Source organism: Mirounga angustirostris, unplaced genomic scaffold, assembly GCF_029215605.1.
Source record: "Mirounga angustirostris isolate CCGP_5_RB_7025 unplaced genomic scaffold, mMirAng1.0.hap1 SCAF_15, whole genome shotgun sequence".
NCBI classification, from domain to species: Eukaryota; Metazoa; Chordata; class Mammalia; order Carnivora; family Phocidae; genus Mirounga; species Mirounga angustirostris.
In genome coordinates, this window is record NW_026991723.1 from 81177788 (window position 1) to 81190135 (window position 12348).

The 12348-nt window shown below is 52.8% G+C and overlaps 1 protein-coding gene across 11 annotated transcripts in view; it reads left to right on the top strand.

Annotated features, from left to right (window-relative positions):
- The window catches only part of DAB2IP (DAB2 interacting protein), a 187918-nt gene extending 178672 nt beyond the window's left edge, over window positions 1-9246 (top strand). For 10 of the 11 annotated variants that reach the window (XM_054509399.2, XM_054509397.2, XM_054509396.2 and 7 more), the window contains 3 exons: window positions 137-330; window positions 5204-5291; window positions 6112-9246. In XM_054509399.2, the coding sequence (XP_054365374.1) occupies window positions 137-330; window positions 5204-5291; window positions 6112-6279 (450 nt within the window). In that variant the 3' untranslated portion in view covers window positions 6280-9246. The remainder of the gene's footprint in view (window positions 1-136; window positions 331-5203; window positions 5292-6111) is intronic. The other variant, XM_054509398.2, reaches the window with a different exon arrangement.
- The last annotated feature ends 3102 nt before the right edge of the window (window positions 9247-12348 follow it).

Here is a 12348-nt window from a genome sequence, read left to right on the forward strand (position 1 = left end):
GTGAAGGTGAGGGTGGTGAAGACCCCTGGCACATTCCGAGCTGGGCTCCCTCCCCACCCTGTGCTCCTGCTCGGGCTCACGAGGCTGTGCTCTCTGTCCTGGGTGCTGTGCCCTTGGCACGCTGCCCTCCTGGCAGGACCTGGCAGTGCTGCAGGACAAGTTGCGAATCTCTACCAAGAAGCTGGAGGAGTATGAGACTCTGTTCAAGTGCCAGGAGGAAACAACACAGAAGCTGGTGCTGGAGTACCAGGCACGGCTGGAAGAGGGTGAGGAGCGGCTGCGGCGGCAGCAGGAGGACAAGGACATCCAGATGAAGGGCATCATCAGCAGGTGAGGGCAGCCTTTTCCTGCTCTGGGCCAGTTCTGGCCCCCCCCTCCACCCACCCACCCCACATACACGCACACAGCGGGCAGACCACCCTCCTGATTAGAGGAAGGTCTGGTCAGCTGCAGGGGAGCCAGGAGTGGAAGGAGGAAGGAGGAGAGTGTCCCAGGCAGTGGAGACAGTGTGGCCCAGGCCTGGAGGTGGGAGGCAGCCTGGAGCGTGGGGAGCCCTACCTGGTGTGGTGTGTATTGATGGTAGAATGCAAAGTTGGGCCCGGCAGAAGCGAGGTTAGCGAAGGCCAGCTCACACAGGGCCTGTGACCCCTATAAGCAGTCCTGTTTTCTTGGTAAGCGCTCTCAGGGGAGGTAGGATTAGAGGTGCCAGGCAACACAGTGGGGACCCAATTCAGGACAGGAAAAGTAGGGATAAGTCAGTTACATTCAGTGGGTGAAGGAGAGGAGGCAGAATAACCCCCAGATTTCTACCAAGAGTATCTGGGTGTCTTGGTACCAGTTGCTGAGAGGAGGATCTTGGGGAGTTTAGGTGTCCCAGCCATGCTGGGACAGATCCCACGTTTGGGATCTGTTGAGTTTTAAGGTGCCTGTGAGTTATCCAGGAAAGATTTCCAGGGGGCCGTTGGCTTTGATGCTGACTCTCATCTCTATTGACGGCTTGGATATCACATGCTGTGGTGATTTTCTCTCTCTCATTCTCTCTGTCTCCACCCATGGGCAGGGTGGGTACACCCTCATGCATGTCTGCAGGCAGGGAGTACAGTGAAGGTGTAGCATCCTGGCCGTCCCCCGGCGTCCCAGTTGTGAAGTTCACTTTTTCATGAGAGTAATAGCAGGTAGAAGAGGACACAGTGCGGGTTTTACAGCTTGTTTGCATGGCCCAAGAATCCGTCATCCGGACAGGTTTAGCAGGTGTGCCATAGCCAGGAAGTTTCCCCACCTAGCCTCATGCTTCATCCACTACAGAAACTCTTTCCAGGTTCTTCCTCTTTAGGCTACCTGTTTCTCTGTCCTAATTATTGTTTGCTTCGCTTACCTGTGGGTTTGTTCATTGCAAAATGGTTAGCATGAGCAGAGGGCCTATAACTGGGGTGACTGGAAATCCACTGTTCACTTGACTGCCAGCTCTATTCTTGGCTCACTAATGCTTCTCAGACCAACCACCACCTTCTCACTGTGCCTCTTCTCTGAAGGGTGTGTGGTCTCTGAATTCAGTGGTTTACTTAACACATTTATTTCTACTAACCCATCCCGCTGTATTTCCTCCTTAATGGAAACGTCAATTTTCAATTTGGTTGATAGCATTATTTGAATCCTTCTATATTATTACTAATTTTTCTGTCTACTTGTTTACTGTTCTATTAGTTATTGAGAAAAGGGTATTGAAGTTTTTAATCGTAATTATGGATTTGTGTATTTCTCTTTTTTATTGTTTTTGCTTTATGTACAGTGAAACTATGCATCCACATCTAGGAGTTATGTGCTGGTGATGAACTAACATCTTTATTGTTATAAAGTCACCTTCTTTATCCCTCGTAATATTCTTTGCTCTGGAATCTACTTTGTTTGATGTTGATTATAGGTATCCCAACTTTATTTTGATTAGTATTAGCCAGGTATATCCTTTCTTATCCTTAAACTTTTAACCTGTCTGTGTCTTTCTATATAAATGAGTTTCTTTTATAGACACCTTATTGTCTGTTCTTGCTTTTTATCTAATCTGGCAGTTTCTGGAGTATTTAGGCCATTTACATTTAATGTAATTATCAATATAATTATGTTTAAATCTCTTCTGTTGCTATGGTTTTCTATTTGCACCATCTGTTCTGTTCCCTTTTTTCCTGCACTCTTGGATTGAGCATTTTTATGATTGCATTTTATCTTTCTTTTTGGCTTATTAGCTATATCTCTGTTGTCACTTAGGGCAAGAGTTGGGAACTTCCCGTAAAGGGGCAGATAATAACTATTTTAGGCTTTGCAGACCATATGGCCTCTCTGTTAAGTGTTCAACTTTGCTGTTTTAGCAGAACTGTGTGTGTGGTGTGGCTATTTACAAAAACAGGAAGTGGGCCAGTGGGGCCCTCACCATCAGGCTGTAATAGTAGGGATTCTGTCATTGCTTTTGTTCTTCTGGTCTTTGTTCTCTGGCTATTTTTAAGATCTTTTTTTGTCATTGATTTGATAATTTGATTATGATGATCCTTGGCATGGTTTTCTTTTTTTTTTTTTTTTCAGGCTATTTTAATTTTATTTTATTAATTATTATTTTAAGGAATTAAGATTTAATTAATTTTAGCCCTCATATTTTTTTTTTTATTATTTTTTTTATTCTTATGTTAATCCCCATACATTACATCATTAGTTTTAGATGAAGTGTTCCATGATTCGTTGTTTGTTGGCATGGTTTTCTTCATGTTTCTTGGGTTTAAGCTCTCGGATCTATAGGTATGCTGTCCTGCCTACGCAGTCTTTTTTCTGGGAATCCCATCCCACATATGTTAGGCTGCTTTATATTGTCCCACATTGCACTGATGCTCTGTTGTGTCCTTTTTTTACTTCTTTTCCCTTGTTGTATCTTAGATAATTTCTGTTCCTATGTCTGCAAGATTAATAATCATTTCTTCTTCAGTGTCTAATCTGCTATTAATCCTACCCAGTATTTTTTCATTTCATTTCAGATACCGTATTTTTCACCTTCAGACTTTCAGCTTGGTTTAAATTCTGTCCATTTCTCTTCTCATCATGCTTATGCTTTCCTCTCTATTTTCTCAAACATGTGGAAATACATTTACGATTGTTGTTTCAGTATCTATGAATTCTGTCATCTGTGACATTTCTGAGTCTGTTTTTATTAATTTTCTTCCTGGTTATTGGTTCTATTTTTCTACTTCTCTTACGTTTGGTGATTTTTGGTTGGATGCCAGACATTGTGACTTTTATGTAGGTGTGGGATGCTTTGTGTTCTTTTAAATATTTTTGAGGCTTTGTTCTGGGACACAATGAGGTTATTTGGAATTAGTTTGATTCTTTGGAGGCTTACATTTAAGCTTTGTTGGGGTGGGTCTGGACAGCCTTTAATCTAGCCTAATCTGGCCCCACTGCTGAGGCAGTTTCCTTCTGGGGATTCTACTTTATGTCCCTGTGTTAGTATGTCTTTTCACTCTGCCAGGTAGGAGTATGAACTCTCCCTGGGGTGGTTTTGTTCTAATGTTTCAGTGGTTCCTACCCCAGCCTGGCTGTGTTCTCACAGGCCTGCAGACCCGTCCCCAGCCAAAGACTCAAAGGGAACTCTCAGGAAATACGTGGCGTTCTCCCTGTGTCTTCCTCTTCTCGGGCACCGCTTCCCTGGGTCTCCTCAACTCCGTGACATTACTTTCCTTCTTCTGTTTGGCCTGGACACTCCAGGCAGTGAGTGCAGCTCAGCTCACGTGTTCCCTTTTCTTAGGACACACTGCCTGTTGTTCAGTGTCAGGAAACCGTTTTTTCATATATTTCATTTGGTTTTCTAGTTTCTTACTGTCGCTGTTTGATGGCAGGAGGGTAAATCTGGTCTCTGTTTTCCCACCAACCAGAAGCACAAGTCTCTCTCCCCTAGTGTAATTTCCCCTCGGATTGACACCATCCAGTGCCCTTTGCTCCCTGGTCCTCCTCCTCCGCTTCTTACAGGCTTTACTCAATGTCTGATCTTCCTGTGACAAGGAACCCCCCTCTTGGCGTGGCCCCTCACCCTTCCTCCTGATCAGTGCTCCCTGACTGCTGATCTCATTGACTTTTCACAAGGGCCCTGTGGGTACCTGCCCTAGCACCATTGACCTCCCTGTGCACCTTCTGTGTCAGGTGCTCGGTGCCCACCCAGGGGGTAGGGGACTGCTCTGCTGGCCTGGAGAAGTTGTGCAGGTAGCGATGGGCATGAAGCCTTGGGAGCAGGTGAGCTTGTCTTGAGAAGAGTGTGGGGGGCAAGAACAGGGGCTGGGACAGACCCCCACAGAGCCCTGACATGCTGGGGGCAGGCAGGACAGGCGTCTGCAGAGCTGTGGCCTGCCAGCTAGGAGGCAAACCCAGAGAGTGTGGGATCCAGAAACTAATGGAAGAGCATCAGAAAGTGGGTGTGAGCCACTGTGATTGACAGGTGCATGAGGGACCTGCGAGGTGAGGCCAGGAGGGGTTTCAGGGAAGGAGCAGCTGGGGACAGACACACACATGCCTTAGCTCTGAGCTTCTGCAGACGGTGTTCTTCCCATCTTCCCTACTCATTACCGCACCTTCAGACCTTGCTGGTACCCCACCCCACCCTCCAGGACAGTTACCTACTTCCTGTTCTCTGTTCCCATGGCCTCCAGGCCTCCCATGCAGGGCATGGCCACTGTCTGCCTATCTGTATCCCTGCTGCCTTGTAACTTTTTGAGAGATGGAGATCTCTACTTTATTCATCTCGCTGCGTCAGGTTCTAGGCACGTCTTGGCATAGCCTTGGTGAATGCCGAGTGGGTGGAAAAAGCCCTAGAGCCCTGCAGGTTTTTCATCCTCCTACCCATGCCACGGATCTTCTGACATTACACTCCCTGCGTTGCTCTGGGAGGCAGTGAAGATCTAACCCCCACCCCCGTGCACCTTGGCTCCTGGAAGAACATCAGGAAATGGGCAGCTCCAAGGGCTTCTGGGGGATTTGGGAGCAGAGTCTGGGGCAGGTGAAGTATAAGGGAGGAGCAGACCCATCTCATGTCAGTGGTTGGAGGCCAGCTGGAGGAGCTTTCCTAGTATGTGCCCTCCGTGTAGGTGTGATGGCTTCTTCCCGCACGGCCCCACCCCACCTCCTTAGCTGCTCCCTCAAGTGCCGGCTTGACTGTCCTTGTGTCTGGTCACAGGTTGATGTCAGTGGAGGAGGAGCTGAAGAAGGACCACGCTGAGATGCAAGCAGCTGTAGACTCCAAACAGAAGATCATTGATGCCCAGGTGGGTTCTGGCCCTTTGGTCAGCCATAGGTGTTAAAGGACCTAGGGTAAGGAAGGGTGACTTTGACAACTCTACATCCTCAGTCATAACCCCACTATAAAAACTGAGAAGGAATAGGAGGCCAGGATCTCGGATCCAAGAAGTCAGGCTTGGAGGTCTCAATGGACCACAAGCTCACTGGGACAGGCTATGAAAGGGGTGGGACAGCACCTTCCCTACTGGGGCAGCTTGGTGACTACTGCCTTTCACCAAGGGTACTGAGCAAAGTGTGGAAGCTTTTGGGAGGGGAATGGGGATGGCTTGGGGTGACAGCAGGCTGGGCAGGCGGAGCAGGGGGGCTCTTGTTCAGAGCTGTGGCTTCCCGGCTGCATTGAGAGAGGAAGCACATAAGAGACTCTGGCCTCCACTCTCCTTCCCTACACTCCTTTCCTCTCACTCACCCGGCAATAGGGCCAGGCCTTGTTCAGATTATAAACGTAAAAACAGCATGGACCAGCCAGGAGCCATGATCTCGTGCGCGAGGGGACGCACCCTCGGGGCTCGGCAGCTGATGGATGACACCACTAGGGCTGCTCTGACTGGGGAGAAGCAGTGATGGGAGAGACACAGGAAGGCAGGCGGAGTCTCGGACCATGGCACTGAGACCACCTGCCCCGCGGCCCTGTAACCTGGGCGCCTTTCCGGCCCCTCGCACGCCGTGGACTCTCAGTCCTCCCCATGTGTCCTCCCAGCACCCCTGATGGGCGCACACAGCCCCGGGGAGACCCCTGTCCCGGTACGGTCCCCCTGTGGCCCCAGCTAATGCCCTCTTTGCCCCCAGGAGAAGCGCATCGCCTCACTGGATGCCGCCAACGCCCGCCTCATGAGCGCCCTGACGCAGCTGAAAGAGAGGTACAGCATGCAAGCCCGTAACGGCGTCTCCCCCACCAACCCCACCAAATTGCAGATTACTGAGAACGGCGAGTTCCGAAACAGCAGCCATTGTTAACCTGCCCGAGGAGGGAGGACCGTGGTGGCCCGGGGCCAGCCTCAGCCTGGGGAGCCCCAGCACGGGGGCGGGAGGCCCAGGCCCCCCCCTTCCCTCCACCTGCAGTCCAGGAGGTGCCACGGAGGGAGCCTCGACAGACTGACACAGCGTGGGCCCGCTCCCCTCTCTTCTGGCCCGAGAAGCGAGTTCGGTGCAGGCCAAAGAGACTGCAGGCTGGGGGGTGGGACGGCCTGGGGCGAGCAGGGGGCCTGCCAAAATATGTCTCTGTTGGTTATTGAATTTGGTGTGTGTCACCTTTCTTTCTTGACCTGGCAAGTGCATGTACCCCCTACACCCTCCCTAGGGAGGGAGCACCCGCAGAGGTGGAGGATTGAAGCGGTGGGGGCCCAGGCGCCTGCCCTGGGGGACTTGCCCCTTGGTTCCAGGGGCTGATCGGCTGGTTGGCAGGCAGGGAGAGGGTGGGAAGGATGGAGCCGTTGGAGTTCCTGTCCCCTGCTGGGCTCCACCCTGAGCACCTGCCACTGCATGCAGCCTGTCCGGGGACCCTTACTGGCTGTGAGGAACCGAGGATTCCCCCCTGTACCTGCCCCCAGACTCCCCACCCCCCCTTCCTTATTTGTGTTGCCAAATAGACCCAGTGAGGATCCTGGCTCTCTTCTGGGCCCTCGTCTCTGTGGGGAGGATCCAGAGCCTCCCTTACTTGCCACCTGGGCCCAGGCTGACACTCCGGGGCTCCCCAAAGCCAAAGATCTGGGCAGAGTGGGCCCAGATGCCCCTGTGCCTGGTACCCGCCCTTCTCCCGGGGCCAGCGCACCAGGACGCAGTGGCTCTTCGGGGAGTGGCCAGCCGGTTCTCACCCTGAGAGAACGGCTGATCTTCCCTGATGGATGGTGAAAAGAAAGTCTGATGCCAGCAGGCCCTGAGAAGGTGGATAACTGTGATTTTTTTTCCTTTCACAGTATGCATTAGAAACAAAAGCCCGCTTGCTCGCTTGCTGGAACACAGGGGCCTTTTAAATTGAGCGTGCGCACTGCATGGGAAATAGCGGCCCTGGAGGATGTTAGACTTGCTCCCTCTCCAAGACAGCAGCGGCCTGCACCAGGCCCCGTGTGTGCGGCCGGCCTCCTCCTCACCCTTCCCGGGCCCCGGCCGAGGACCCAGGCGCTGCAGACAGGAGAGGGGCACGGCTGGGGCCGGTTTTCCCCAGCTCTAGGCTGTTCTATGGCTCCTCAGCCCTCCCTGCTCCCCCCACCCGCCCCTTGCGGGACATAGGTGGGCAGGAGCTTGGGTCTGTCTCGGTCCCTCCCTGTTCCCGCCCCCAGCCCCGGTAATCTCGGGCGGGAGCCGGGCGTTTGCCCCGCAGCAGAACCAGGGCGGCGGAGCCGGGGCTGGGCGATTCGCGGGAGCCGCCCCCTCTGCCTCCGCCTCAGCCTCAGGAAGCTGAGGAGACCCTTGGAAAGAGCGCTGAGCCCTTCCCGCCCCTGGGGCCGGAGGCCTGCCACTGCCAGGGGCTGAGGTCACCACAGAGCCCACCGGGTCAGGGAGTGCGGGAAGGGTGGCCCAGACCACACAGCACCCTGGCGTGGCCTGTGTCCTGGGAGGGGGCTCTTAGATGCAGCCTGCAGTTCAGTTAGGCCAGAGATTGGCCGGTGAGGAGAGGGCAGGCCCCCGGCGGTCACAGACCTCAGGAAGGAAGGCCGTGGGGGCTGTGGCCCTGCCCCTACTCGTGGCCACACAGGCAGGGCCCGGCCCGCAGTGATGTACTCTGGTTCGGTCTCCTCCCCTCCTCCCCCCTACCCCTCTCCCACCGATGCCTCGATGCCTCGTAGAGCAACCTTGGACTGAGCGCCTCTTAGCAATACGGGGGAGGTTCCTGGGGCCCCGGGGCCCGGACAGCAGGGTGCAGGAGGCCAGCGCAGGTCTGGTGCTGGCGGCCCTTGGCGTGGGTTGTGAGCTCTCAGGCCGAGAGCCTTACTTACTTAGTGCAAAAACTGTAAAAGTGTACAGACTCTTCACAGATTTTTATCTGAATTGCAAGTCTGACCATTTTTGTACATGTTCTTGGTGTTCGACTGTAATGTAACTATTTCACCTAATGGTTGTACATAGTCCTTTAGTCCTGGTGCTGCCGAGGGCTGCCCGGGACCGCTGCTCTCCAATGGTGTGTATTTTATTTTTTAATCTAGAGAACAGTATTGGGCAGGAGGAAGAGGTTTGGGATTTGGGTGTTGGGGCTTTTCCGTACCCAGGGCATGCAGCGTGCGGTCTGGGTGGGGTGCTAGGGGCCTGCGCCCTGACTGGACCAGCAAAGGAGCTCCTGTCCCGGCCTCGCAGACGCTGCGTCCCAGTGTTGGGCCAGTTCGCCGCAGGGCCAGAGGGAGGGGGAGTGAGGGAAGGCAGGCCCTGCTCTGGGAAGATAAGGCCCCAGGTCCCCGGGGCCCCAGGCCTAGAGTCTGCCGGAGACAGCTCTCCCCTCTGCCAACACAGAGAGGCCTGACTTTTTTGCTTAACTTGTATGTTTAGGGTGAAGGAAACTGCCAAACTTTCTATAAGTGAAGACTTTTTTCCAACTGCCCAGAAAGGGGGGTGGGGGGAACCAAGGCCAGAGCTCCACACACCGCCCCCCCGCCCCCCGCCTATGGAGCATCTGCCCCGGGGTACGCCTCTCTCCCTGCTGCCTGCCCATCCGCGGAAGGCAGGCTGTCCAGGGAAACAGCCCCTCTTTTCTACACCTTTGGCCCCAAAGCCGCCCCCAGCCCCACACCACCTCCTTGCTCCCCCTTTTGTAAGTATGTGAAAAAGAAAAAATGCAAACGTTGGAGTCTTGGCTGGAGCTCCTCCTTCCAGCTATGACTTTTCATATGTAATAATGTACAGAGAAAGTTGTTGGTGTTCTAAGACTGTGTGGCTGTGCAATTTCTGTACATTTGCAATTAGAAATATTAAAGATTTATTTAGCTATTTTAAGCCTGACTCGCCTCCATTCAGCTGTGTCTCAGGAGATTTTCCAGGGGCGACCCTTGAGTTGTGGGCCTATATTGTCCTTTACCAAGGGGCGGCATCACGGGGGTTCACCCTGGTGGTACTTGTGGACAGGGGAGACCCCTAGAACGGGGGTAGTGGTGGTCTCGGCTTACCGAGGGACCTGAGACTGTCTCCTCCAGCAGGTTGGGGTCTCTCCGCTTAGAGAGTGGAGCAGTGCCTTCTTCAGGGCCCTTCCTGGGCTCCGATAAGCTCCAAAGGGAGTTCTTTGCTGGTTCGCCAGTCCCAGGGGGATGGTGTGGCCCCTGCACTTCCTGCAGGAGACACCATCTCCTGCCAGGCTCTGTGTCAGATGCCTTCTCTAGGGTAGGGGCGAGAGTTTGGTCTACGTTACCAGCAGGTCAAGGCTGAGCTGGCTAAATGAAGCTTCGAATGCCTGCAAGGCCACAATTCATGGGGCTCTCACGAGCCAGACCCGTTTGCAAGGCCCCACCCAGGGCCTCTGAAACAAAGCACCCCAAACCCCTTTGGCTGCACCCATGCCCGGGGCCGACTCAGCGGGAGCCAGGCAGGGGTCAGGCCATCCTATTTACACAAGGCTGAGAGGGGGCATGTGCAGGCCTCAGTCCAGCCCCTCAGAGGGGGCACAGGTACAGGAGCCCAGCTATGACGGGGGCAGTGATGTGTCTCAGCAGGTCCCCGGTGGAGACCTCGGTCTGTCACCGGCACAGGGCCCTGGCTGTCCAGCATTCCCAGAGAGAATGGCCGGCGCCCTAGCCTCACCCTCGCTGCCTTCATCATCCCTAAAACTGCAGCCCCGCTGCGCTTTCCCACGGCACCGGGGCTGCTCACCTGCTCCGGGCTGGGTTTTCTTCTCTCCCCTTCAGCCAGCCTTCTTAAGGTGTGCTGCCTGGAGGACCCCGTCGCCACCTCCTCGCCTCTGTTCTTCCTCCAGGCCAGTATCACCCGTCTCCTTCTCCCACACCTCTACCACCTCGTTGCCAGACCCATGGGCCCCCTCAGAGCTTCTGTACCTCTGTCCTTGGTCCTCAAGATCAAGGACCACCATTCCTCTGCTGGGCAGCACCACGTAAACACCATAGGATGCCAGGAAGTGGCTATGGATGAGGCACAGATCATGTTGACAGAGGGCATCTGTGACAAACGTACGAAAGCCGTGAACCTCCTTGTGTGCATTAAGTAGCATCAAATAGAAAGCAAAAAGTGGGGGCGCCTGGGTGGCTCAGTCGGTTAAGTGTCTGCCTTTGGCTCAGGTCGTGGTCCCGGGGTCCTGGGATCCAGTCCTGCATTGGGCTCCCTGCTCTGCGGGGAGCCTGCTTCTCCCTCTCCCTTGCCTGCCTGCTCTGCCTACTTGTGCTCTCTCTCTGTCGAATAAATAAAATCTTAAAAAAAAAGAGAGCAAAAGCTGGAAATGCAAAGGAAAAAATCAACAGAAAGACAATTACCTTTGAGGTTAACACCCCACTGCTATTAGTTTATTACAGATCAAGGAGACACTAAGAACCCCGAGGCTTTTAATAATTTATAATGTTTAATGAGCAGGGATACCTTGCTCTTGCCCCAGAGAGCATACCTTCTTTCTGAGTATGCCTGCAACGTCACCCAAAGTTGACTATATATCGAGACATGAAATCCTCAGAAAGTTGCCCGAAGACATAGCGGGGGCCACATTCTGTGCCTTGAAACAATAAAACTAGAAATCAATAATAAATGTTTAATCAGGAAAAAAAAAGCTACCATCAGGAAGTTTAAAAAAATACTGAATCAATAGAATTAGATTTTTGAAAGAAACTTCTTCTCATTAAACAAAGCATATCGACCACATGCATTTATCTAACTCCCCAAACACCACCACCCTGATGGGGAAAGGACTGGAAAGGTTATCAGCAGTGAATGTGGGAGGAGACATCAGTAAACAGAATTTGAAAAGCCTTGGCAGATGGAAGCTGAGGAGCGGGACAGACCAACTGGGGGTGCGCTGAGCAGCCCCGCCCGAGAGGCTCAGGAGCGGGAGGTCCCAGTGTGTTGGGGGCTGAGCCCCTGTGCCAGGTGGGAAACAGGAGGACCAGGCCCCAGCCTCCTCCCCTGCTCTGCATAGCCAGGAGGTTTCTCTTTATCGTCTCATGTCTTTGGAAGGAACTGGACATTTATTCTCTGGAGGAGTCAAACCAGCTATGCTCCAGACTTGGGGACACCAGGCAGAGCAGAGGGCTCTGTGACGTGTAGGTCTGTGAGCAGGTGGCAGGGGGTAAAGTGAGCTTCTGTCCCCAGTAGTGATTGCCCCACAGGTGCCTGCACTGCTCCCAGAATGCCCGGAGCCCACCCCCCCAGGGAGGCGACTGGAACATTCTTTGGAAAACTGCTTTGGAGAAAAGACTTCCAGATGCCTCCCCAATGCAAGGACTGCAGCCCTGTCCCAGCATCCCATAATGACACCCAGCAATCAACATGTCCTGTGCGCGTGCACGTGCGTGGGAGGAGCATGGACATCCGGGAACCCTGATGACCCCCCCCCCTCCACAGGAAAGCTTCCAGTAAATAAAAGGAACTAGATAGGAATTTCTCTGGGCCTTTGCTTCAATATGATAATAAAGCCCCCTATTTGCAAATACAACAGCTCAAGAAAAAAGGAAGGAAAGAAGGGAGAGAGGGAGGGAGGGAGGAAGGGAGAAGGGAAGGGAGGGAGGAGAAGAAAAGAAAGAAACAAAGCTTCTAATGTGAAAGAGAGACTAAATCAGCCCAAGAAAGGAAACAGGAAATAGAGACAATGCAGGCAAGAGAAGATCATTAAAAATAATAATAATAATAACCCCAAACTATAATATCATCATGGAGCTAAAACAAGAACAGGGTGTCATGAAGAAGAAACCAGGATCAAGAAAGAACTATTAGATTCTTTGCAAAAGCAGAATATGCAGTAGAAGAGACGGAAGGCAAAGTTGAGGTATTCTTCCAGAAAGTAAAACAAAATACACAAGCAGAGAATGGTACGGAGAGAGGTGAAAAAAAAAAATCTAGAAGCTCAATCCAGCCTGTCCCAACATCCAACTACTAGGAATTCCTGAA